General features: G+C 43.2%; 1 protein-coding gene across 1 annotated transcript in view; it reads right to left on the bottom strand.

Moving 5' to 3' along the window:
- The window catches only part of Rrn3 (RRN3 homolog, RNA polymerase I transcription factor), a 43,719-nt gene extending 18,630 nt beyond the window's left edge, over positions 1-25,089 (bottom strand). The window contains 12 exon segments of the mRNA XM_052759576.1: positions 1,051-1,181; positions 2,513-2,651; positions 4,161-4,253; positions 10,382-10,480; positions 11,331-11,400; positions 12,945-13,008; positions 14,055-14,114; positions 15,008-15,137; positions 15,247-15,336; positions 20,706-20,762; positions 22,929-23,034; positions 24,957-25,089. Coding sequence (XP_052615536.1) covers positions 1,051-1,181; positions 2,513-2,651; positions 4,161-4,253; positions 10,382-10,480; positions 11,331-11,400; positions 12,945-13,008; positions 14,055-14,114; positions 15,008-15,137; positions 15,247-15,336; positions 20,706-20,762; positions 22,929-23,034; positions 24,957-25,039 — 1,122 coding nt within the window. The 5' untranslated portion in view covers positions 25,040-25,089.
- Between the last annotated feature and the right edge of the window lie 365 nt (positions 25,090-25,454).

Genomic DNA, 25,454 nt, shown 5'->3' with positions numbered 1-25,454 from the left:
GAGGAAGAACGGCCAACAGGCTTCCTAGCAAGAGGTGCCCCCCCCAGCTCTCTAACAACTGCTCCTAAAGCCAAGGATACTCAGGTCTTGTTAACACTGAGTTTAGCTTTCTTGCCATTTTTCTCTGGGTTGTTGTAGACTGCTATAAAATAGTTGCCCCAAAGGGGGCTGGAGAACCTCTTGCAGCTTTATTTTATTTTTTCAAAGGAAGAAAGCCCAAATCTGCAGTTTAAAAACTCTAGATTAAGAAGTCTACTTAAGGAACCACAAGATGTCTCATTGACCTATGCTCAATCACTGGGATCCAAGAGCAGAAAAGAACAAACTCCCACAGGCTGTCCTCTAACCTCTGTGAACACTGCTGCAAGTCCAAGTACGTGTTCTCTCTCTCTCTCTCTCTCTCTCTCTCTCTCTCTCTCTCTCTCTCTCTCTCTCTCTCAATAAGGGCTGGAGAAATGGTTCAGCAGCTAAGAGAGCTTGCTGCTCTTTTAAAGGTCATGAGCTTGATTCCTAGCACCCACCTCAGGTGCAGTAGTTACTTCATGCTGTTTTCCCAGTTTTTAAGAGAAAAATTGTGGAATAAAGTAATGAAATGCAGGCCAAAGAGATGGGCTGGGAATTAGGAGCTCATATTATTCCACAAAGAATCTCAGACCCCTCTTCCCCCACTTTATTTTTCTCGAGGCAGGGTTTCTCTGTGTAGCCCTGGCAGTCCTAGAACTCACTCTGTAGACCACACTGGCCTTCAACTCAGAGATCCACATAAGCATGAGTCACCACTGCCCAGCCTGAGGACCTCTTCTAAACGCTATGGGTACCAGTACCCACGTGCACCCACACACAGACACGCACAGGCACTCATAATCTTGAAAAATAGTAAATTTTTAACTGGGCTTGGTGGCACATGTCTCTAATCCCAGTACTCAGGAGGTAAAGGCACTCAGATCTCTTAGCTCCAGGCTAGCCAGGGTTAGGTAAGACCCTATAAATCAATCAGTTACCAATCATTCACTCATTCAATCAATCAGCACGGCAATGGCATTTACTTACCAATTTAAAGCTGCAAAGGAAAAACATGAAGAACTGTACATGGCAGGAGGCATGTGTGGGCAACAGGAGTTTGTCAAAGATGGATATCAGATCACGGTATAAATCCTTTGTTTTATTGTTATCAATCTTACCTACAGAAAAAATTTGAACTTTTATTTTATAAATACATATTTTAAAGGAACACAATACTATAAAGAATCAGCATTTGAGTCAGGGCTGAAGATTCATGAGGTTCCAGCACAAAAGGAGGTGGGAGGCAGCAAAGCAAACCCAAACAAAAGTAAAACCCCAGAATTATCCATTAAGTATATGCTATGACAGTATTTAAATGACTGACTGCTTTCTGTGTGTGTACACCTCCAGACAAGGGTCCTAGGGTCACTTAGGCTGGGCTTTTGCAGCAGGCAGCAGGCAGGACTCCATTTTGAGTCATCTCAATGGCTCCTGACTTGACTTTATCCAGTGTAATCCCAGTGATGAGGAAGCAAGCCCCATGACACAAACTGCTTGCTGCAAAGCTACAAAAATGATCTTTCCTTTTTGTTTTTCTTTTTTTTTGGTTTTTTTCCAGACAGGGTTTCTCTGTGTAGCTTTGTGCCTTTCCTGGAACTCACTTTGGAGACCAGGCTGGCCTGGAACTCACAGAGATCCGCCTGCCTCTGCCTTCCGAGTGCTGGGATTAAAGGCGTGTGCCACCACCGCCTGGCCTTTTTGTTTTTCAAGACAGGGTCTCATGGAGCCCAAGCTAGACTGCAATTCACTATGGAGAAAAGGCTGACCTTGAGCTGGTGTTCTTCCTGCCTCTATCTCCCAGGTTCTGGGCTTACAGACATGGACCACTATGTCAGGTTTCCAAATCAATGCTGAATAAAACTCATTCTTTTTTTTTTTTTTTTTTTTAAATTTCATTTGTTTGTTTCAAGACAGAGCTTCTCCTTGTCTTTATGGCTATCCTGAGACTTGCTCTATAGACCAGACTGGTCTCTAACTCAGAGATCTACCTGAGTGCTGGGATTAAAGGCATGAGCCACTATGCTCAGCTAATAAACTCATTCTTAAACCAGAGCAAGGCGCATGGACATGCAGTCTCTGGGCTGTTTGCTGAGGATTGGTTCACTCAGTGAAGTTGATGTCCCAACACTGAGCATAATGCAGACATCTAACAGGCACCTCTCAAGGAACTACAGAGTATAGGCGGCACCCTGAGATGGTCAGCACACCATTGTTAAATTTCTTGAGCATCTCAAACACAAGTAATCTCTTCTAAAGTTGGCCAAACTCCATCCATTACCCTTTATTACACAACAATGAAAACACCATGGTCTTCGAAGTTAAATACTGGAGATTAAAACCCACCCTCATTTCTAACTATGTGACACTGCCACAGAAGTTCCTCCACCTGACCTTTTCTTATCTCATTTGCAAGATATCGACAGACTATCTAGGTTACTCTGGTTATTACCATCCACATGGCAGGCATCCTCAATGTAGGACAGAAGCAAGGACAGCAGGATGTCCAGGCGCTCGGCGATAGGATGAGCCATCTGACTAGGCTGATCTAGGTCAGCTTTCTTTCCAGGTTCAGTGTCCTCATCTTCATCCTGAGGAAGTACAAACTGACATTATCGAAGTCTTTCCTGTTTGGGGAAACTGGCATAGGCTACTATTTCTTCTAAAAGAAAAGAGTAAATGCAGACACTGTCCCAGACTCATTTAGAGACACAGTTCAAAGCCACCAACATCAGTCTGACTCTCCTTTTTCCTTTTCTTTATTTTTTGGGGGTTTAGGGATGGGGTGAGTGGGAGAGGGAGAGTACTGGACTGGACCCTCATGCATACTTGGCATGTGTGCTAGCACTAAGTTGTACCTCAGCCTGACTCTCAAGATCCAAACACCAGCAGCACATTCCCATCCCCGATCTCGGTGACTTCTGCAGCTGCGTTGCTGGGGCTGAGTCACCTCACAGCTTCTCTAATCACAACCTCAGAATCAATGCCAAGGAGTCAAAAAAGGCAGAGAGCCAGCGGGATTCTCAGCGAGTAAAGGCACTTGCTGCCAACCCTAGTGACCGGAAGCTGATCCCCAGAATCTACATGGTGGAAGAGAACAGACTCCAGAGAGCTGTCCTCTGGCCACATACTCAAGGCACACATGTGTGCTACTTCCTGCCCCATCCCAGAAAACAGGCTCTCACTTAGCTTCACCCCAACTTCCTTGTTCTCTGATGCCTGGCCTCAAGATTCAGCTCAAACTCTGGGCAGGTGAGCTCCACTCCACAGATCCCAATTAGACAGTGACAACTTTAAGGTATTTAACTAGCAAAACACTTAAACTCAACTGGGACACCTTCTGCTTGCTGTTTCCTCACAGATGCTTGTGACTTATAGAAATAATGAAAAAAATTTTAGGAATAAAAGTGAAACAAAATTCCCCAAAACCAAACTTAAAGTCTTGGACATAAACCATTCACAGACAGTAAATAACACGTCAGCACTGGGAGAGGTATCACACCTATAATCCCACAGCATGCTTATTTAAGGAGTATTCTCAAGTTTGTTAAACTACTTCATTTATATATTTATATATTACCATGAGTATGTGAGGGGACACACATGGGCACACGCATGTGGAGGTCACAAGTTGCTTGGTTTATTCTTCCTCGGGAATGCTGTCCACCTCCAAGACGGGATCTCTCATTAACCTGGTAATCTACCAATTACCCTAGACTGTCCCAATATCATGCCAGGGATCCTCCTGCCTGTGCCTCACTAGTGCTGGGACTCTGAGTACACATCAGCACACCCAACATTTTCTCTGGGTTCTAGGGTCAAACTTAGGTCCTTATATGTACAAGGAAAGCTGCACTCTGGCAGCACAGCTATCCTTCCACACCCTCCACTGTTCTGTTCTAACAGAAAGCCTCAAAAAAGGCTTGAAGCCTATTAACGACTCTAAGCCATGAGCTGTGTCTTTCTTTACACACTCTGAAGTGACGAACTTCCAATGTATGCTTCTGTTAATAGGAATGCTAATCAAAAGACAAGAATCAAAATACAAGACAAAAATAAAGAAGTTTAACCATCAACATCAAAACAAAAGAGGTGCTGACCATATTAAACAATCCTTCTGTGGTATCTGTCCCACCACAAGACTGAGCTGCTGCCTCTTCAGCATCTTCAATATCCTGCCGGGATACACTCACCTATATCACAAAAAAATAAATGAAAGCAGTTAAAAATGCAGCTATTTGTAGCTGAAAATTAATCTACTAGATGTGTTACATGTGTTTATGCTGCAGAATATTACTTTAACTGTGTAAAGGTGTGTTACATTTGTTTGTGCTGCACTTGTTTAATTATGTAAAGATGTGTTGCATTTGTTTCACTTTGCCTGCCTAAGGCACCTGATTGGTGCACGCCTTTAATCCCAGCACTCAGGAGGCAAAGCCAGGCGGATCTCTGTGAGTTCAAGGCCAGCCTGGTCTACAGAGTGAGATCCAGGACAGGCACCAAAACTACACAGAGAAACCCTGTCTCGAAAAACAAAACAAAACAAAAAGCTGAACAGGAAATAGCTAGGCAGGAGAGCGATAGGCAGGGATGGCAGGAAGAGAGTAGGAAGGAGGAGAAATCTACACAAAAGGGAAGACGGGAGGAGAGAACGAGGGAGAAAGGGAGGGACACGCCAGCCAGACATAGAGACAGTAAGATATACAGAAAGGAGGGAGACAGAGAGCGCAGATGAAGAGAAACAGATTAAAAGTGGAGCTAAGGTCGAGCGTTCATAACTAATAAGAAGTCTCCATATGTCATCATTTGGGAGCTGACTGGTGGCCCAAAAGAAAGCCTGCTACAAATGGCTGAGATCAAAAACTCTAATGACAGTCAATGCTGGAGAGGATGCGGAGCAAGGGGAACACTCCTCCACTGTTGATGGGAGTGCAAACTGGTACAGCCACTGTGGAAATCAGTATGGTGGTTTCTCAGAAAATTGGGAATTGATCTACCTCAAGACCCAGCCATACCACTCTTGGGCATATACCCAAGGAATGCTCAATCCTACCACAAAGATACATGCTCAACTATGTTCATAGCAGCACTATTGGTAACAGCCAGAACCTGGAAACAACCTAGATGCCCATCAACCGAAGAATGGATTAAGAAAATGTGGTACATACACAATGGAGTACTACTCAGCAGAGAAAAACAATGGCATCATGAAATTTGCAGGCAAAAGGATGGAACCAGAAAATATCATCCTGAGTGAGGTAACCCAGACTCAGAAGAACAAACATGGTATGTACTCTCTCATAAGTGGATACTAGATATAAAGCAAAGGACAATCAGACACAGATCCCTACCTAGCAGGGAGGACCCTAGGATGACTGTGGCTTATAATAAGTTTTGGTTTTGCCCAATCACTAGGCATGCTTTAGTGAAACATTTCACTATTAGGATAAGAATTTGTACCGTATCAAGCTGATGAAAGGCTGTACTTTCAGGAGGGGAGGCTAAAATCTTTTTAGATTATGGGTTAGCCTATAGAAAAATGTCTGCCATAAATCAAACAGTGAAGGGGAAGATGAATAGGAATCTCACTTACACAACTTAAATAAAACATAGCTCTCTGAACAGATGAAGATAGGTTTTTTCTATATCCCAGAATCTAATCGATATTTATACGTATAATTCAGCTATTATTTGGCTTAAAAGGGTTCATTGGAAAATGTTATCATTTTTACTATTTTCTACAGAGAAAATACTTTATTGTTTAAAATAACCCTGGACTTTTGAATTATAACCTGTTTTTATGTTCAAAAAAAAAAAAAGTGTGCCACCACCAGCAACTGGCTGGGTTGTTTTGTTTTGTTTTTTGTTTAAAGCTAAATAAAACACTATATCCTCTGGGGAGAGAGAGAGAGAGAAAGAAAGAAAGAAAGAAAGAAAGAAAGAAAGAAAGAAAGAAAGAAAGAAAGAAAGAAAGAAAGAAAGAAAGAAAGAAAGAAAAGAAAAGAAAAGAAAGCCTGCTACATACTATGTTGTTTGCTTTTTGAAACAGGGTCTCTTTACATAGCCCAGACTGTCCTGGGACTCACTGTGTAGACCAGGCTGGCCTCAAACTCACAGAGATGCCTCTGCCTCCTGAGTGCTGGCATTAAAGGTTTGCACTACGACACCCAGCTTACTTTACATATTTTAAAGGGCTCCATCAGCATCTTATAAAGCACTGCAACATAATGGTGGTACAAACTACCACATAAAGAAGCTGAAACATGGTAAGGCAAGCCCTTCACCAGTGTACCTAACAGAGGTGAGATGTGACACTCATCAGCCTCAAAGAAATGACATTCTTTCCACCTCTTTCAAAGACCAAGACACATACAGGTCATAGATATGTGGTCACATTATTCAAATCATGACTTTTCTCACTGCCAATATATGAGCTTCACAGACATAATTTAAGAAGCTTCACAGACATAATTTATGAAACTTCACAGCAAAGCCAGGCAGAAACGTAACACCAAGAAAACAATTAACAGTATACACAACTTCCAGCTCTTCCTAAATCTACCTCTTTCCATCTCCCTATTCCCTATGGTGTTTTTGTCAACCCATATGGTAGCACCTAACAGTAGTCCCAGCACTCAGGAGATTGAGACAAGAGGATCTAAAGTTCAAGGCCACCTGGAGCTACAGAAATCCCCTTCAAGAACAAGAAAGAAAAAGAAAAGCTGGGCATTGCAGGACGGGGCAGGCAGGAAGGGCTACCTTGAAGTCAAGACCGACCCGGGCTACACTGTGAGACCCTGTCTCATGAGATAATAGAGAGATGGCTCAGTTATTAAGAGCACTTGTTCTCTCTCATTCATTCATTCATTCATTCATTCATTCATTTATTTATTTATTTATATACTTACTTATTTGGTTGTTTTCAAGACAGGGTTTCTCTGTGTAGCCCTGGCTGGCCTGGAACTCACTCTGTAGACCAGGCTAGCCTCCAACTCAGGAATCTACCTGCCTCTGCCTCCCAAGCACTGGGAATAAAGGCGTACAGGCAGCTAAGAGCACTTGTTCTAGCAGAGAACAATTCCCAGTACCCACACGGCAGCTCACACCCATCCTTAACTCTAGTTTCAGGGAATCCAAAACCCTTTTCTGGCCTCCACAGACACCAGGCATACATGAGGTGCACAGATATACAATCGAACAAAAACACTCATACACATAAAATCATTTCAAAAATAAATAAATCACAGCCAGTAAGATGGTAAAGGGAGGCCGGGCGGTGGTGGCGCACGCCTTTAATCCCAGCACTCGGGAGGCAGAGCCAGGCGGATCTCTGTGAGTTCGAGGCCAGCCTGGGCTACCAAGTGAGTTCCAGGAGAGGCGCAAAGCTACACAGAGAAACCCTGTCTCGAAAAACCAAAAAAAAAAAAAAAAAAAAAAAAAAAAAAAGATGGTAAAGGGAACTGCCACCAAGCCACTCAATCCCCAGAACAGACATGGTGGAAGGAGAGAATCTCCACACACATGCCATTACACAAGACACAAAAAATAATGTTCAAAAAAGGGAGCATGGGGGCAGGGGACCAAAAACTAAGTAAAATAAAAATAAAAAAAATTAAAATGTTTTTCTCCAAGAGTTCTTCATGTCTTGCCAGGCATGCTGTCTTTAATCCTGACACTCAGGAGGCAGAGGCTGGGGGAATCTCTGTCAGTTTAAGGCCTGGTCTACATATCAAACTCCAGGACAACCACGACTACACAGAAAGACCATGTCTCAAATAACAACAATATTAAAAGAAAATGAGGGCTGGAGAGAGGGCTCAGAGGTTAAGAGCACTGCCTGTTCTTCCAGAGGTCCTGAGTTCAATTGCCAGCAACCACATGGTGGCTCTCAACCATCTGTAATGAGATCTGGCGCCCTCTTCTGGCCTGTAGGCATGCATGCAGGCAGAACACTATACATAATAATAAATAAATCTTTAAACCACCAACCCCACCCCCTACCCCCCCCCCACCCCCCACTCCCGCCAAAAAAGAAAATGAGTTCTATCTCCTCAGGTCGCAGCCCTACTCACCCCGACTCTGAGTCATGCCCATACTGCATACTTCCTAACCTCCTCCTAACCCTCTACTCTCTCTGAACTGCAGTATTTACTGGCAAACCATCTCAGAAAACACCAAAACCATTACAAATCTAAGGACTTTTTACAATTTCATGTGCAAGGGCTGGAGAAGATGACTTGGCAGTTAAGAACACTGGCTGCTTTTGCAGAGGACCTGAGTTTGATTCCAAGCAGGCACATGATTGCTCACGAGTAACAGGAGCACTGATGCCTCTTCTGATGTTCACAGGCACCAGGTGCGTGTGCGCGCGTGCACACACACACACACACACACACACACACACACACACACACACATTTGCATGTATGCGACCTTACATTTGATTTGTAGGCATGTTTGTGGGGGCAAGCCCAACATTGTTATCAGGAGACTTCCTCAATTGCTTTCAACGTTATTCACCAAGGCAGGTCTCTCAGAACCTAGGCATCGAAGCTAAGGCTAGTCTAGCTAACCAGCTGGCTTGGAGATCCTATCTGCTTTCTAAGCAACTAGGCAGGCCAGCACACCTACTTTAAGTTCACATGGGCACTTCACTTGATGAGCTATCTGCACAGACCAAGTCCATGGACTTTGGCTTTGTTCATCCTTGTTGGTACTGACCAGACTCTTTCTTCTTCCAGATCCTCCCAATACCCACAGACTAAGTTTCCTCTCTCTTCTGACCACTCCTGCTCCCACCCTGGCTGCATTGTTCCACAAGCCTGTCGTTAGTTCCTTGCTACAAACTAGTGAGTACTCTCCAACTAGCCCTTACCTGCAACTAAACCTGTCCAAACTGGAACATGTATCTACAGCCTACTTCCTCTGTTTCTTTAAACAAAACAAAGCTTGACCTGTCTATCATTATGCCTAAGTAAGAATTTTCAAACATATATGGATTCAGAACCTCATTTTGACATTCAATCTGGGCCTTCCTCACACCCATACCGCACAGTCCCAAAAGGCAGTCTAGATCACAGCACTTCCTACAAAGCACCTGTGCCTTTGTATGACTATATATGCCTGCCCCAACCTAAGATTGAACTGTTAACAATTGCCAGAAAATAGGTGAAGTTCAAGAAGTATAACGAGAATGAAGCAAATAACTGGATTGTTTTCACTGTTGCTATTTGTCTTAGTTTGGGTTTCTATTGCTGTGAGGAGACACCATGACCATGGCAACTCTTTTGGTTGTTGTTGGTTGGTTGGTTTTTTGTTTGTTTGTTTTTGGTTTTTTTTGAGACAGGGTTTCTCTGTGTAGCTTTGGAGCCTTTCCTAGAACTCACACGGTAGCCCAGGCTGGCCTCAAACTTGTCACCACCTCCCGGCTCTGACCATGGTAACTCTTATAAAGAAAACATTTAATCAGAGGTTAAGTCAATTATCATCATGGTGGGGAACACGGCAGCATGCAGGCAGAGGTAGTGCTTGGCGCTGAGAATGCTACATCTTGCAGGTAACAGGAAATCAACTGACACACTGGGCAGTATCCTGAGTATACGAAACCTCAAAGCCTGCCCTCACACTTCCAACAAGGCCACACTGTTGTAGAATATTATTTTAAGGTGTGTTACTTTTGTTTGTGTTGCACTTGTTTAACTCTGGGAACCTGTGATACTTTGCCTCTCTAAAACACCTGATTGGTCTAATAAAGAACTGAATGGCCAATAGCAAGGCAGGAGAGAAAGACAAGGCTCGCAGGCCGACTATATAGAAGGAGAAATCTGGGAGGAGAAAGAAGAGATGAAGGAGTGGGGGGAAAAACAAGCAGCAGCCAGAGAAGGGGGAGGACATCAGGGCCAGCCACCCGGCTACACAGCAAGCCATGGAGTAAGAGTAAGATTTACAGAAGTAAAAGAGCAGGGAAAGCCCAGAGGCAAAAGGTAGATGGGATAATTTAAGTTAAGGAAAGCTGGCTAGAACCTAAGCCAAGCTAAGGCTGTGCATTCATAATTAAGACTAAGCCTCCATGTGTGATTTATTTGGGAGCTGGATGGTGGGACCTCAAAAGAGACAAAAGAGTTTTAAAAAATAGCCAATAACACCACACCCACTCTAACAAAGCCATGCCTCCTAATAGTGCCACTCCCTATGAAATTATGGGATTATGGGGACCAATTACATTCAAACTACCACAATATTGTTTCACACATACAAAATATGTAGTCATAAAATTCCATAAATGGAAACAGAGAAAAAATAGAGGTGATCGGATACTTACGTCTAACTTGAGTAATTTTTCAATAACAAGTTCCAGGATTTCACGCCTCAAAGTTGGAAAATACACACTTATCCTTAGTAAATTATGAACATAACATTCCTAAAGCATGAGACATAAAAAGATGAACAATTCAGCACAGTATATCAGGACATAAACAAAATATCAATTATGTAACTTTACTTTAAATACATGAATAGAAAAGGGACTATCAGTTCAGAAACTGCACTGTTCAAGTCTACGTATGGTAAGTGTAATCTAATCACCTCCAGTAAACGTTTCCTACTTAGTAATACACTATTACCCTCTGGTAACTTTCTTTTTTGTTTTAATTTATTCATTTGTAGTGATGGGAATCAAACCAGGACTTGGTGCTTGCTAAGCAAGCACTCTGCCACTGAGTTACTTCTGGTAATTCTTATGTGCGTAAGCATTCAACACAAAAGATAGTTCTGAAATGGATTCTGACCATGACCAACCTACACACAGTAATAAAATGGTACTGAGAATTTCAAGGAGTTACTAGCTAAGAAAAGAATTAGACACTAGGAGTAATAGCTCACACCTATAATCCCAGCACTTACAAGGCCTTGAGGCTAACCTGAACCACAGATTAGGACCCTGTTTCAGAAAATATAATAACGAAAAAAAAAGAATACAAGAAATGTTTAGCCTTCTCTCTCTCTTTTGATTTTTTTTTTTCAGACAGGGTCTTACACTGTAGCTCAGGCTCACCCCAAACTTAACGAAGTCCTCTTGCTTAACCTCCCAAGTATCAAGATCACTCAGGATCACAGGCCTATACCATAACCTCTGTAAAACAAAGTCTTGAGTTTAAAAATCTAGAAAGGTATTTTTAAGATAGTAATAATAATAATAATAATAATAATAATAATAATAACACCGTCTAAAATAAAGTCACAAAACAATCTTTCCATGAAAAATTTCTTACCAATGTTCTCTCTGATTTTCTCACAAATGGAAATTTGTCTACCAGTATTGGCATTAGAAACCACGGTGTCCTATTTAAAAAAAAAAAAAATCCAATCCACGTTAGCTGGACTTTCTAAGAAGCTAGCATATGCATCCTAAAAACAATGAGGACATAAGAGGCAAAAATAGAACCCTAATTTAAGCAATTAAAGGCCCAATCAAGGCAGTTTCAGAGAAAAATCTAAAACAACTTATGTAAAAATATACTTTATTTACTATGATAGTAACATCAAGTCAAAAGACAGGCTTTTCTTCTATGAAAGATTAACAGACTTCGGTTTAAGAACATGTATCAGTACGTAAGTATATTATTTATAAAGAGGCAAATGTCATTAACTTGGTTTTTTTTTTTTTTGGTTTTTCGAGACAGGGTTTCTCTGTGTAGCTTTGTGCCTTTCCTAGAACTCACTTGGTAGCCCAGGCTGGCCTCGAACTCACAGAGATCCACCTGGCTCTGCCTCCCGAGTGCTGGGATTAAAGGCGTGCGCCACCACTGCCCGGCCAACTTGGTATTTTTTTATTAAGGCGGGTCTCATGTAGCCCAGGCATCAAACCGTGTGTAGGATGACCTTCAAAACTTGATTCTCCTGCCTCTACCTTCCCAACTATTGAGGTTACACATATACAATACTCCATCCCCAGCTCCCCATTTTTAGTTAACAAAAGTAATATTCTATACTGCCAAAGAAACCCCCAAGCTTGCCCTGCTTTGTGATAACCACATTTATCCCCATGGCACAGTGTACATACAATTCTCAGTTCAAGTATTTGGATATCTTAACTGGTGAAGATAAAAGCAAAATCCCAGTTTCTGTACAAGAGAGGTACAAGCATTGTGTGTAAATTAAATATAAGTTAAATAGTTAAACAGGCGTGAGATGACTCAGGTCTGGCATCTGGGTTTCAGCTCTAGCTACACGGTAAGGTGGCAGAAGGGAAACTACCAATAGATGTCCTCTGACCAGCACCATACCCACACAAAAATTAAACTTTTAAATAAGTTAATAAAATAATAAACATAATGAACAGAAAACAAAAACAGAATTTTCAACATGTGTTATCAATACAATTGAAAAACAGCAATATAACCCAGTTTTTAATGCTATTAACACTTGTAGCTAGAGCTTTTCTCTCTGGGTCCCACCAAGCCCCGGCAGTCCCGTAGCCCACTTATAAAATAAACATACAGACGCTTATATTATTTAAATTGCTCGGCCATTAGCTCAGGCCTGCCATTGTCTAGCTCTTACTCTTACACTCAGTCCATTTCTGTTCATCTATATGTTGCCACGTGTTCTGTGGCTTTACCTGCTCCCTTTACATGATGCTCCCTGGACGGCAGGCTGGCGTCTCCTCCTCTCTGCCTTCCTGTTCTCTCAATTCTCCTCTCTGCTAGTCCCGCCTATACTTCCTGCCTGACTACTGGCAGTGTTTTATTTATCAATCAATCATCCACAGCAAACACTCTGTAATCTGCCCGTCATCTCTTCCTCTCAGAGCTGTGTACACACATTACAGTGACCCACCAGAACTAAGCCCCAACTTGTTAAACTAAACAAAAAGGAATACTCACGATGGGACATATCTTGTTATTATTTGCAAGGCTCTATGACATGTGTCAAAATTTGCAGGAAGATCTACAAGGAAAAACTTGAAAGTATGAACATTGAAACTAAAAACTGCAAAATCATGTCCTGAAGCTAAAAACACTTTCTAACCAAAACTCAGTAACTGATTAGAGAAATAAGAATTGCAAAGTTTGCTGGGAAGTGGTAGCACACACCTTTAATCCCAGCACTTGGGAGGCAGAGGCAGGCAAATCTCTGTGAGTTCAAGGCCAGCCTGGTCTACAGAGAGAGTTCCAGGACAGCAAGGGCTACACAGAGAAACCCTGTTTCAAAAAAACAAACAAGGAAAAAAAGAATTGCAAGGTTTGTCTCTTCAATCAACAATGAGTATTAAGTGGATTAATTATGTGACACCTACATAGATTCTTCTAGAAAGAGCTAGAGTTTTTAGCTGAGCATGACAATGTATGCATATGATAACACTTCAGAGGCTGAAGCAGCAGGTTTGCTATGAGTTGGAGGCCAGCCAGAGGCTATAGTGACCCTACCTAAAAAAACAAAATAAAATAAGGGGGGGGGGGGGGATCCCAGGATTTAGCTCAGCGGGTAGAGTGCTCACCTAGCATTTACAAAGCATTGAGTTCAATCTACATAATAGACATGACAGTTCACTCTCATAACCTCAGCAATCAGGACGTGGGAGCAAGAGGATCTCAAGTTAAGGTCCTCTTTAGCTACATAAGTTCAAAGCCAGTTCAAGGACACATAAGGCCCTGTCTCCAATGGAGGGATACTATTTATTTTAGTAACACACTTAGGGTGGGTGATTGCACACTACGAATGTGTCCAAAAGAGTCTATAAACCTAGGAGTGATGATGCACGCCTTTAATCTCAGCACTCAAAGGCAGAAAAGGATGGATCTCTCTGAGTTTGAAGACAGCCGGGCTACATAGTGAGACCCTCCCTGTCTCAAAAAACAAAAACAAAAAAAAAGATTCTATCAAAGGCTATCATTCATTGTTGTCTCCTTATAGAGTAAGTGGTGAGACACCCTTTAGGACACTTTCTCAAAGGTACGTCTGTCCACTGCTTTAACACCTCTCTTTATACTTACTGTCATCTTCATCATCAGAATCTGAAACATCTACGCCACCTTCCTTAATGATCACTCGGGCTTTGGAGGAAAAAGGAAATTTGTTATTCTAGTCTGTCATTGGCAAAAACAAGGAATAGAAATTTTTAAAGGCTGCGGGCGGGCGGGGGGCCTGGAAAGATGGCTTAATGGTTATCTTCCAGAGGACCTGATTCCCAGCACCCACATGATGGCTCACAAATGCCTTTGAACTCTAGTTCAAATGGATCTGACACCCTCTTCCAGCTTCTTTGGGCACTATACACAGGGTGCATATACATACATGCAGAAAAAAACACACACACCAAAAAAATGAAATTAAGAAAGTCACATCCACATCCACATCCATATGCTTCCTGCCTATGACACCCTGTGTCATCACAGGGCCCTGCAAGCAAAGTAGCAGCCATCTAGAAGTGGCATCATGACCTTAGATCACAACTGTGAGCCAAACAAACTACTATCTTTAGAATAAGGAAGGTAGGGCCGGGCGGTGGTGGCGCACGCCTTTAATCCCAGCACTCGGGAGGCAGAGCCAGGTGGATCTCTGTGAGTTCGAGGCCAGCCTGGGCTACCAAGTGAGTCCCAGGAAAGGCGCAAAGCTACACAGAGAAACCCTGTCTCGAAAAACGGAAAAAAAAAAAAAAAAAAAAAAAAAAAAAGAATAAGGAAGGTAGCTGGGCGGTGGTGGCGCACGCCTTTAATCCCAGCACTTGGAAGGCAGAGCCAGGTGGATCTCTGTGAGTTCGAGGCCATCCTGGTCTATAGAGCGAGATCCAGGACAGGCATCAAAACTACACAGAGAATCCCTGTCTTTAAAAACCAAAAAAAGAAAAAGAAAAAAGAATAAGGAAGGTAAGGGCAGAGAAAGCAAGTGAAAGCTAGGGGAAAGGAAAAAGAAAATTCATTTTTACAAGCCAAGAATAACTACTTACGAGGTACAAAGTGAGAAGCAATCATGCTGAGACATGGTCTAAGGAAGACAGTTTGTGCTGACACAAGATTCCCAAGAAAAGCCAAGTACTCCTCCACCACTGACTGACTCCTCTTCAACCACGGCAACCTCTAGAGACGGGCGAGGAAGACGGTGCAGAAGTGAAACATATATATATATATACACACTGTTTTCAAAGTACAAACTATCTGCTCGTCAGTGAAAATAAAGTCAACTTACCAATATGATGTTTATAAGTTGCTCAAAGTCTTTTGTCAAGTACATAACAGAGGAGCGAAATTCCAGCAGCCAGTTAATGATCTGGTCATCCTTAATTTAAAACAAAGAAAAATCATAAACTGTCTAAGGTTACAGAAAAATAATGGACATACTTTGTACCAGTCATCTATCAATAACATGTTTAAACTCAGGGAAACAAATACGCTCCACTAAGATAGGTCAGAGACTGGCCATGGTGTGCACTACTATAATGTCAGCATGTGAGAAGCTGAGACTTCAACTTCAAGGCCTATATACTGAGCTATATACTGAGTTCCAGACCAACTTGACTTATATACATTTTAAAAGAAAGAGCTGCCGGGCGGTGGTGGCGCACGCCTTTAATCCCAGCACTCGGGAGGCAGAGCCAGGCGGATCTCTGTGAGTTCGAGGCCAGCCTGGGCTACCAAGTGAGTCCCAGGAAAGGCGCAAAGCTACACAGAGAAACCCTGTCTCGAAAAACCGAAGGGAAAAAAAAAAAAAGAAAGAGCTAAGTGTAGTACAGTGACAATGCCCTTTCCTACCACGTTGGAGACCCTGGATTTGATGCCCAGCACTTCCTACACAAGCTAGGTAACTTGAGTCTGATCACCAGGAGACCGGAGAACTGGTTCAGCAGTCAAGAGCACTGGCTGCTCTTCCAGAGAACACAGGATCAATTCCCATCATCTATATAGTTTCTCTATGTAGCCCTGGCTATCTAAACCAGGCTAGCCTCAAACTCAAAGAGATCTGCCTGCCTCTACCTCCCAAGTGCTGGGATTAAAGGCCTGCATCATCACTGCCCGCCTTCCCCTGGCTTCTTTAGGCACCAGGCATGTACACTGTGCAGACATACACATAGGGAAAACACCTACACAAATATAATAATAATAATTTTTTTAAAATCTGAGTCCACAAGTGGTCCTTACATAAGACCATGCATACACTGCTGCTTGTAAGCCCATACACAAAAATTAAGTAAGAATTTAAGCTTTTTGGTAAAAAAGCAAATCAGCTGCAAGGCACAGCGGCACCTGCCTGTAACTCCAACATTCTGAGTCCACAAGTGGTCCCTGACTTCCACATGCACACTGCTGCATGTGTGCCCATACACAAAAATAAATTAAGAATTTAAGCTTTTTAATTAAAAAGCAAAGAGACAAAACCTTCAACATGGACATATAGAGGATGTTTAAAATCCCAACTATAGCATAAAACAACAAAATGAAAGCCTGATCTCCTGGTCAGCTCTACAGTGATCATATAAGTGAGGGATGCAGTGAGACCACTTAACCAGACCACTCTGTGGGTAAAGAGAAAAGTTTACTGGGGGAGCAAACTGTTGGGCTGCCTCTGAGAATACAGGACTATAGCCAGACTTTCTTTGAACCACCAGCTCCCAAATAATGACACAGAGACTTCTTTTTTTTAATTACACTCATGTTATTCATTAGTTACACTCATGATATTAATTACATTTGTGGTATTCATTGATTACATTTGCAGTATTCATTCAATAATTGTATTTATGATATTCATTAATTACATTAATTGTATTGGTTTATTACATTCATGATATTATGTCCTGATACTACTGTCCATTTGTATGACTTTTCTATCACACAAAACAGAGATTCTGTACTTGGGAAATCATTGCTCTATAGTCCTTTCTTCTCCATCTTGAGATAACATCTAACCTTTCTGTCTCTATAAATTTGTATAGTCTATATATTTCATATAATACAAAAAATAAAAAAGGAAATCAGCTGCAAGGCACAGCAGCACCTGCCTGTAACGCCAACATTCAGAAGTAGAGGGAGGAGAATCTCAAGTTTGAGACAAGACTATACTGCATAGCTAAGATTATCTCAAAAAAACACAAAGACTGGGGTTGTGGTAGAGCCCTTTCCCAGCATGCTTACATCCTAGTTTTCAATCTCCAACACTGGAAAAATAAGAACTACAAGAACACAGTCAGGGACTGCTGCTTTAGTGGTGAGCCCTGATTAGGAACAGACTCTATGCAGCACCCTGAACAAGCAGACACAACTGCTATAGTTTTTACTGTGCCAAGAATCTGCAGATGATCTAAGACTGAAGACCAGTGGACAAGTGCTGGGTCAGCAATGCACAAGGCCCACAACAAAAATCACAAAAATATTTATTATATGATACAAAAAATTGGGGCTGAGGCTGGAGAGATGGTTCAGCAGTCAAGAGCTCATATTGTTCTTGCAGAAAACACAAGTTCAACTTCCACGTTCCCAGTGTCCACATCAAGTGGTTCTTAACTGCCCCTAATTCTACCTCTAAAGGATCTCACATCCAGTGTGCACATGAGCTCACGCGCGCGCACGCACACGCGCACACACAAATATGCAATTTTTTGTTAGTTTGTTTGTTTTGAGACTGGGTCTTTGTATGTAGGCCTAGCTGTCCAGGAACTCCCTATGTAGACCAGGCTGGCCCCAAACTCACAGAGATTTGTTTGTACCTGCCTTTGCCTCCCTGTACTGGTACTAAAGGTGTCTACTATCACACCCAGTTAAATGCATTTTTTACAGTCAAAAATTCAAAAAGGATCTGCTGAGGACTGGGTATAAGCTCCGACTTCTAGCCTCAGCACTAGGTTAGTAAGAGTGAGACCTGTTCACAGAAAATATAGTGCAACACAAAGAAACTAGCCCTTTGGATCCAAAAGGAAGGTAAAGGTTAGGAAAAGCTTGAATACTTGAGGAGCTCTTAAAGGGAAGTATTTCTTACAGAGAAAAAGCACATTTTCAGAAAACTGAAAGTAAATCAGTATAGCTCCAGCATATATACAGTGAGCAAGCCAAAAGACAACTCTGAGGAGCAAAGAAGGGTCAGGTAGGGCACAGAGTTCATGTATGCTGGGTATATAATCAGAACGATCTGCTGAAGTCTGGGGAAAAGGACCCAATGAAGAAAACACCATGCGCTTAGAGAACCAGAGAAAGCTCAAAGCAGCTGACACTTGACCAGGATCTGAGATTGAGTAGTTTGTAGACTATTACAGCAGTTGCAATAAACAGATATGCCATTCACTGTGTACCAGACAGTGTTCTAAGACTTTATCATATGTGAATTCATTTATTCCTTAGAACCACCCTACAGAGTGGGTACTACACTATCTCCATTTTACAGATGAGGGCACTAAAGTACAAGTGCAAGAACTCACCCTTGGGATGGAAGCAGTGTTGTCAGAGCCAATGTTCAAATAGTGTTAAGGAAGACCTCTAGCCACAAAGAAAAAACAACCAAAGACATACAGGTGGAAGGTGGCAAACTCAGGGAATGAAGTGTTTCTTAAGATTAAACATAATGTCACCAGCTGTACTGAAGTTAACCTCTATTCTTCTGCAGGCATGAAGGTCTTCAGTAGGGAATGACATGACTAGGCATGTCCTGTGGAGAGAGGTGAGTCAGGCACCACTGTTCAGAGTACATCCACAGGAAGAAGACAGCACAACAGGCTGTAGAGAATAGAGAGCTACTAGAAGAATTCAGATTTGAGAACACCAACAAAGTCACACGTGAAAGTTTTCTTTTCTTTTCTTTTTTTTCCCCCAACATGGATGAATGAAGAGATATAGAAGGTGAGAAAGTTCAGAAAGACCACAAAGTCCCTAACTCAAGAACTCGGGTAAGCAATAAACCAGTTTAGCATAAAGAAGGATGCAAAGAAGTGTGTTCTGACTCGACATATTAGAGCACATTAACAATTCTGGAAGACACAATGAATAGGTAGTTAGGAAGCAAGTCTGGGGTCCACAGGAACAACAGGAGCAACAGATGCATTTAGGAGTTACTAAGACACACGTAAATTTTTTTTTTTTTTAAATTGAGGGCTAGAGAGGCAGCCCTCAATTACTGCTCTTCCAAACAGCCTGGATTCAGTACCCAGCACCCACACGGCTGCTCACAACTTCTGATCTCCATCAGCACCAGGCATGCACACACAGACTGAACACACATACATGTAGGCAGAATACTCATACACATAAAACAAAATAAACCTTTGAAAAACCTACTCAATACCAAAATTAAGAACATATCAAAAGGTTGGGCAGTGGTGGCACACGACTTTAATCCCAGTACTCAGGGGGCAGAGGCAGGAGGATCTGAGAGTTGGAGGCCAGCCAGGTCTACAGAGCAAGTTCCAGGACAGCCAGGATTACACAGAGAAACCCTGCTCAAAAAAAGGCTCAATCAAAAGATAATATACAAAACAAAGAACCTACCAATAAAGTGAATAGATAAGTAATGAGATGACAGAAAGATCAAAGAAAATAAAGCGGATTTTAAGTGGGTAGCCAACAGTGTCAATTGCTGAGTTGGTATGAGGCTGTCAAATGCCACTGAAATGAGCATGAGAAATTACTGGGGAAGCCAGGCATGGTGGCCACACCCTTAATCCCAGCATTCAGTATGCAGAGACAGAAGGATCTCTCTCATTTGAGGCCACCTGGTCTACATAGTAAGTTCCAGAACAACCAGGGCTATGTAGAGAGACCCTGTCTCGAAAGAAGAACAAAACAAAAAATTACTGAGGGTAAAAACATGATCACTGGTAACTTTTGCCAAAGTAATTAGAGCAGTAAGAAGCTGACTTCAATGTAAAGAAGACAGGAGGAATGAGGGTGTGCGGACTGTGAAGAGGAACACTCACAGCTAGTGGAGAGTCCGTATTTCAGGTTGGAGGCTGCCCTAAGGCAGCCTGGATATCAACTCATTGAGTCTTCTTGGTTCTGCCCTCGATCTTTCTTTTTTTAAGATTTATTTTTATTTTATGGTTATGAATGTTTTGCCTGTATATATGTACATGCAAGAGAGACTGCAGAGTCCTGAAGAGGGTATTATATCCCCTGAAATCGTTACAGATGGTTGTGAGCTGCCATGTGGGTGCTGAGGACAGAACCTGAGTCCCCGGAAAGAACACCAAGTGCTCACAACTGCTGTCTCTCTAGCTGCTGTCTCTCTAGCTGCTGTCTCTCTAGCTGCTGTCTCTCTAGCCCACCCCTTTAATAAGCCACCAGATACGGAGAGAGAGCAGGGGAAGCCCAGTCATCCAACCACTACATACCAGGAATAGCCCTTCCTCCTACTTCTGACAACCAAAACTGTTTCCAGCCCTTGTTAAATGTCTGCTAAGGGGGAAGACTACTCCTGGCTGAGGAACACTGAGTTAAGTAAGATGGGATCATAGAAAGCAAGTTCCGGAGGACAGACCAGGACCATTGGTACAAATATGACAACCTGGGGTCAATCCTAGAAACCCACATGATAGAAAGACAGAGCCAACTCCTACAAATTGTCCCCTGGCCTTCACACTTGCTGTAGCATGGACGGGTGTGCACAAATGTACAAAATACACAATTAAAAGTAATAAATAAAATAAAGAGAATTTTTAAAATTACCTTTATATCAGGGTCTGAGAGCTGGTTCTTCAACAACTCTAAGTCATTTGTTTCACCCTTAACAAAGAGAAGAAATTAAAGTACAAGTACTATGGTTTCCTTTAAATATCAACAGAATTTTTATTATGCCTTGATATCTCATGGAATTGCAAAAGGACCTATGGAACTTCTACACATCACTCACAATAATAAAGTAAGGACTATACAACTTCTAAGAACTCTTATTTAAGGCAGTCCTGGTCATTTTATATACCCATAATCCCAACTATTCAGAAAACAAGATCAAGGCCACCCATCTGGGCAACCCCATCTCAAATATAAAAAGTAAAAAACACAAGGGCTGCAGCTATAGCTCAGTGGTGGAGGGCTTATCCTAGGTTCAATCCCTAATACGGCAAAGAAGAACAACCAAAGCAACAAGGAACTTGCTGAATCAGAAGCCTAGAACAAGGGAAGAGTCAATGGCTACACCATGGTGCAGACAACTTGAATACTACAGCAGACACTAATGAGAATTCCGTAAGTACGAGATAAAAAAACATTGTGATGATATGTCAGCAAGAATTAAGATACCATCTATTCATATGCATAAGTGGGAATTATAAGACACAATCATTTATGTTTTATCTTTAGTGATGAAACAGTGGTTCTAGAGGAATCACTTAGCCAACATAAAACCAAAGATCTCTAGTTTATTCTCTTCTAAAGTAAAGCTTAGGTAACTCCTTAAGAGATAAAATGGATTAGTGGAGCCAGGCACAGTAAGAAGGCAGAGACAGAAGCAGGTGGATCTCCGTGAGTTCAAGGCCAGCTTAGTGTACAAAGCAGTTCTGAGCCAGCCAGAGCTATACAGTAAGACCCAGTCTCAAAGGGATAAAAAAAATTATTTAATGGGATTATGTAATTCCAGGCTTGAGGCAAGAAGACTGGAGTTAGACATCAGCCAGCCCTACACAGCAAGACTGTCTCAAAAAAATAAATAAATAAGTAGGAGCTGGAGAGACAGTTCAGCAGTTAAGAGCACTGGCTGCTCTTCCAGAGGACCTGGATTCAGTTCCCAGTACCCACATGGCAGTTTACAACTGTATATGTAACTCCTGTTCCAGGGGATCCAACACCCTCACACTGACATACATGCAGGCAAAACACCAATGCACATAAAATACAAATAAATAATTTTTAAAAAATAAATAAGTAAACAAACAAAAATTGTTCTATTTTAATTTTAACTTTAGCACTTGTTAAAGTTTTCAAAATGTACTATATACAGCACTCTAAGACATAAAACCTCAGCAAAATCGTTTTGATTACTTTTAAACTTACAATATCATGCATATTACTAAATATTCTATTTCAATATGGTATCTAAAAATATTTCCCTCCCTCCATTCCCCCATCTTTTTAGACCAGCAACTCTCAACCTATGGATCACAGCCCCGTCAGGGACCGAATGACCTTTCACAGGGGTCGCCTAAGATCCTCAGAAAACAGACAGATTATTATTATTATTTTTTTTTTTTTTTTTTTTTTTTTTTGGTTTTTCGAGACAGGGTTTCTCTGTGTAGCTTTGCGCCTTTCCTGGGACTCACTTGGTAGCCCAGGCTGGCCTCGAACTCACAGAGATCCACCTGGCTCTGCCTCCCGAGTGCTGGGATTAAAGGCGTGCGCCACCACCGCCCGGCCAGATTATTATTCTTAAGAGTAGCAAAATTACAGTTATGAAGTAGCAATGAAAATAATATTATGGTTGGGGGTCAGCACAACATGAGGAATTGTATTAAGGGGTCACAGCATAGGAAGGTTGAGAACCACTGTTTTAGACAGAGGCTGTGTAGCCCTGGAGGGCCTCAAATTCATAAATACCCATCTGCCTCTGCCTCCAAGTGCTCACCAAGTCCAGAGTAAAATTTATTTTTAGGCTATTAAAGGGGCTCAACTGGGGAAGTGTTTTCCTGGTGAGAGCAAGGTCCCAGATCAATCTCCACCACTGAGAACCCTAAATAAACACACACACACACACACACACACACACACACACACACACACACACACACACACACACACACACACAAGTTCATTTTACTATGTTCCCTGTGTCTGTGGTTTTTTGGGGAGCAGGGAGGCACTCAGGAGGAACCCAGGGTCTTGATAATCTATTCTTCAGTATAACACCTACTGTATTCTGACTAACCAAAGTCAACCCCACACAGTATCTCCTCATACCTTTTTGTATTTCAGTAAGACTTCTGTCACAGTTCCACCAAACCGAACAGTTTTTCTTGGGGGAGAATTGAAGAAATCACTGTCTAATGCAAGCATATCCGAAAGCCTGAAGAACCAGGAGTACCAGTTATTAAATTCATGACAGAGAATAACAGTGAACATTACTGTACCAACATCATTTTATGTGATGAGGCTAAAGTTTATTAAATGGCATCCCTGTTTCCAATCTTACTCCTACCAATCCATTCTTCACTCAGAAAAACTGTCTTCTCATGGCACTTAGAATAAGAATCCAAACTCAAACTCCTAATAGAGAAATGGCACATGTTCAAAAAACCAGCACTTGGGAGGCCAAGGCAGAATCCAGGAGTTCTGAGCCAACATAGGCTACATAGTGAGATTTTTAACTCAAAACTTATTTTCTATTTTTTAAGAGAAAGGGAAGGAAAAGAAATGAAAGAAACTCCAAATTCCTTCATTAATCCTGTACGATCTCATTTAACCAAGAGTTCTTGCCTAACTTTCTGATCTCAGGGTACAAGCACTTGTTAAAAGCACGGTGTCCTTTCTTCCTCAGACTTGTCAAGCTGGTTCCCACTTCACTTGTTACTCACTCTGTTAGAAACACTCTTCCCACATACATACAAGGTTGAAGCTCAAATATCAGACCTGTGGAGTGTTGTAGTTCTCCATAGCACTAACTGATACCTGAAATGATCTTATTCATTTATTGCTGTCCCCCTCCAGCTCCGCTGAGTATGAGAACGTTAGTCTCTGGTTAAGCTACTGTCCCCAGTGTCTTAACACAGTAAGCCCTCACTTCATAAATAATTGTCAATATTATGCTAAGTGCTTTACAAAGTTTTGCTTCACTTAAACAAAGAATCATACAAAATCTAAAGGTCAAACCCCAAATGTTTTACAGGGATTTTTAAATGTTGGACAAGAAAAAGACTGCTTAGATAAGACACAGTTCAACTGGGTCTGCTGCTCACTTCTGCAGAAACAACCTTTAGAATTCAATTTGTTACCAGTGACAGCATTCACCCGGAAATCCAAAACCCAGGGAATGCCATCCACATCTAGGCCAAAGAGGGAAGAAGAAAGACCCAGAGGACAAGCCTGAAGTCCCAAAGAGTGACTGGAAGACAATGGAACAGACAAGACTGACTAATGCAGCCCAAGGGAAGGCCAGGCTCCTGAGAGGAGTGGGCACGCCCCCACCTCTCAGTCCTCAGCACACCCCGACCGCACAGTCCTCAGCACACCCCGATCTCAGTCCTCAGCACACCCCGATCTCAGTCCTCAGCACGCCCGATCTCAGTCCTCAGCACACCCCGATCCCTCAGTCCTCAGCACACCCCGATCCCTCAGTCCTCAGCACGCCCCGACCTCTCAGTCCTCAGCACACCCCGATCCCTCAGTCCTCAGCACACCCCGACCTCAGTCCTCAGCACACCCCGACCCCTCAGTCCTCAGCACACCCCGATCCCTCAGTCCTCAGCACGCCCCGATCTCAGTCCTCAGCACACCCCGATCCCTCAGTCCTCAGCACACCCCGATCCCTCAGTCCTCAGCACACCCCGACCTCAGTCCTCAGCACGCCCCGACCTCAGTCCTCAGCACACCCCGACCTCAGTCCTCAGCACACCCCGATCCCTCAGTCCTCAGCACGCCCCGACCTCAGTCCTCAGCACACCCCGATCCCTCAGTCCTCAGCACACCCCGACTGCACAGTCTTCAGCACGGCCAGACCTCAGTCCTCAGCACACCCCGACTGCACAGTCCTCAGCACACCCCGATCCCTCAGTCCTCAGCACACCCCGACCTCAGTCCTCAGCACACCCCGACCCCTCAGTCCTCAGCACACCCCGACTGCACAGTCCTCAGCACACCCCGACTGCACAGTCTTCAGCACGGCCAGACCTCAGTCCTCAGCACACCCCGACTGCACAGTCTTCAGCACGGCCTGAGCGCTCTCAGGCGGTTCCAGCCCGGACCCGCAGGGGGAGGCCGCTCGGATCTTACCCAGTCCGCGACGTGCCCAGCGTGGCAGAGGCCGCAGCCGCCACATCACCCAGCAAGCTCGTGTGGAGCAGCGGAGCCGCCATCCGGCCAGAGCAGCGCAAGCGCGGCGCCTGCCGCCGGAAGCCACGGCCGCTGGCCCGCCCCGGAAGTCGCGGTGGAGAGGCTGCCTCCAGCCAATCGCGGCCCACGTGAGGAAAGCATGGCTATCGCAGTAGAAGGCCAATCTGTCCGGCCCTGTGAAGCGTGCATAAGAATAGGCAGGGGCATCTAGGCGGGACCGGTCGGTGGCTGGGTTCCTCAAAACCTGAAAGAATCCTGCCGTGGTGGCGTGCGCCTGTAAGCCTGGCTTCTGGAGGTGGAGGCGGGAGGATCAGGAATTCAAGACTAGACGATAAAGTGCAAGGACCTGGGTTACTCAGTAAAGAGCCCAGTGTGATGTTAGTCATACCAGCACTGGAGAGATGGAAACAAGGATCACTGGGACTCGCCGGCAGGACC

This window comes from Peromyscus californicus, unplaced genomic scaffold (genome assembly GCF_007827085.1).
Source record: "Peromyscus californicus insignis strain IS unplaced genomic scaffold, ASM782708v3 Scaffold_3__1_contigs__length_106647218, whole genome shotgun sequence".
Taxonomy (NCBI): Eukaryota; Metazoa; Chordata; class Mammalia; order Rodentia; family Cricetidae; genus Peromyscus; species Peromyscus californicus.
This window is presented reverse-complemented; position numbering and strand designations above follow the sequence as displayed.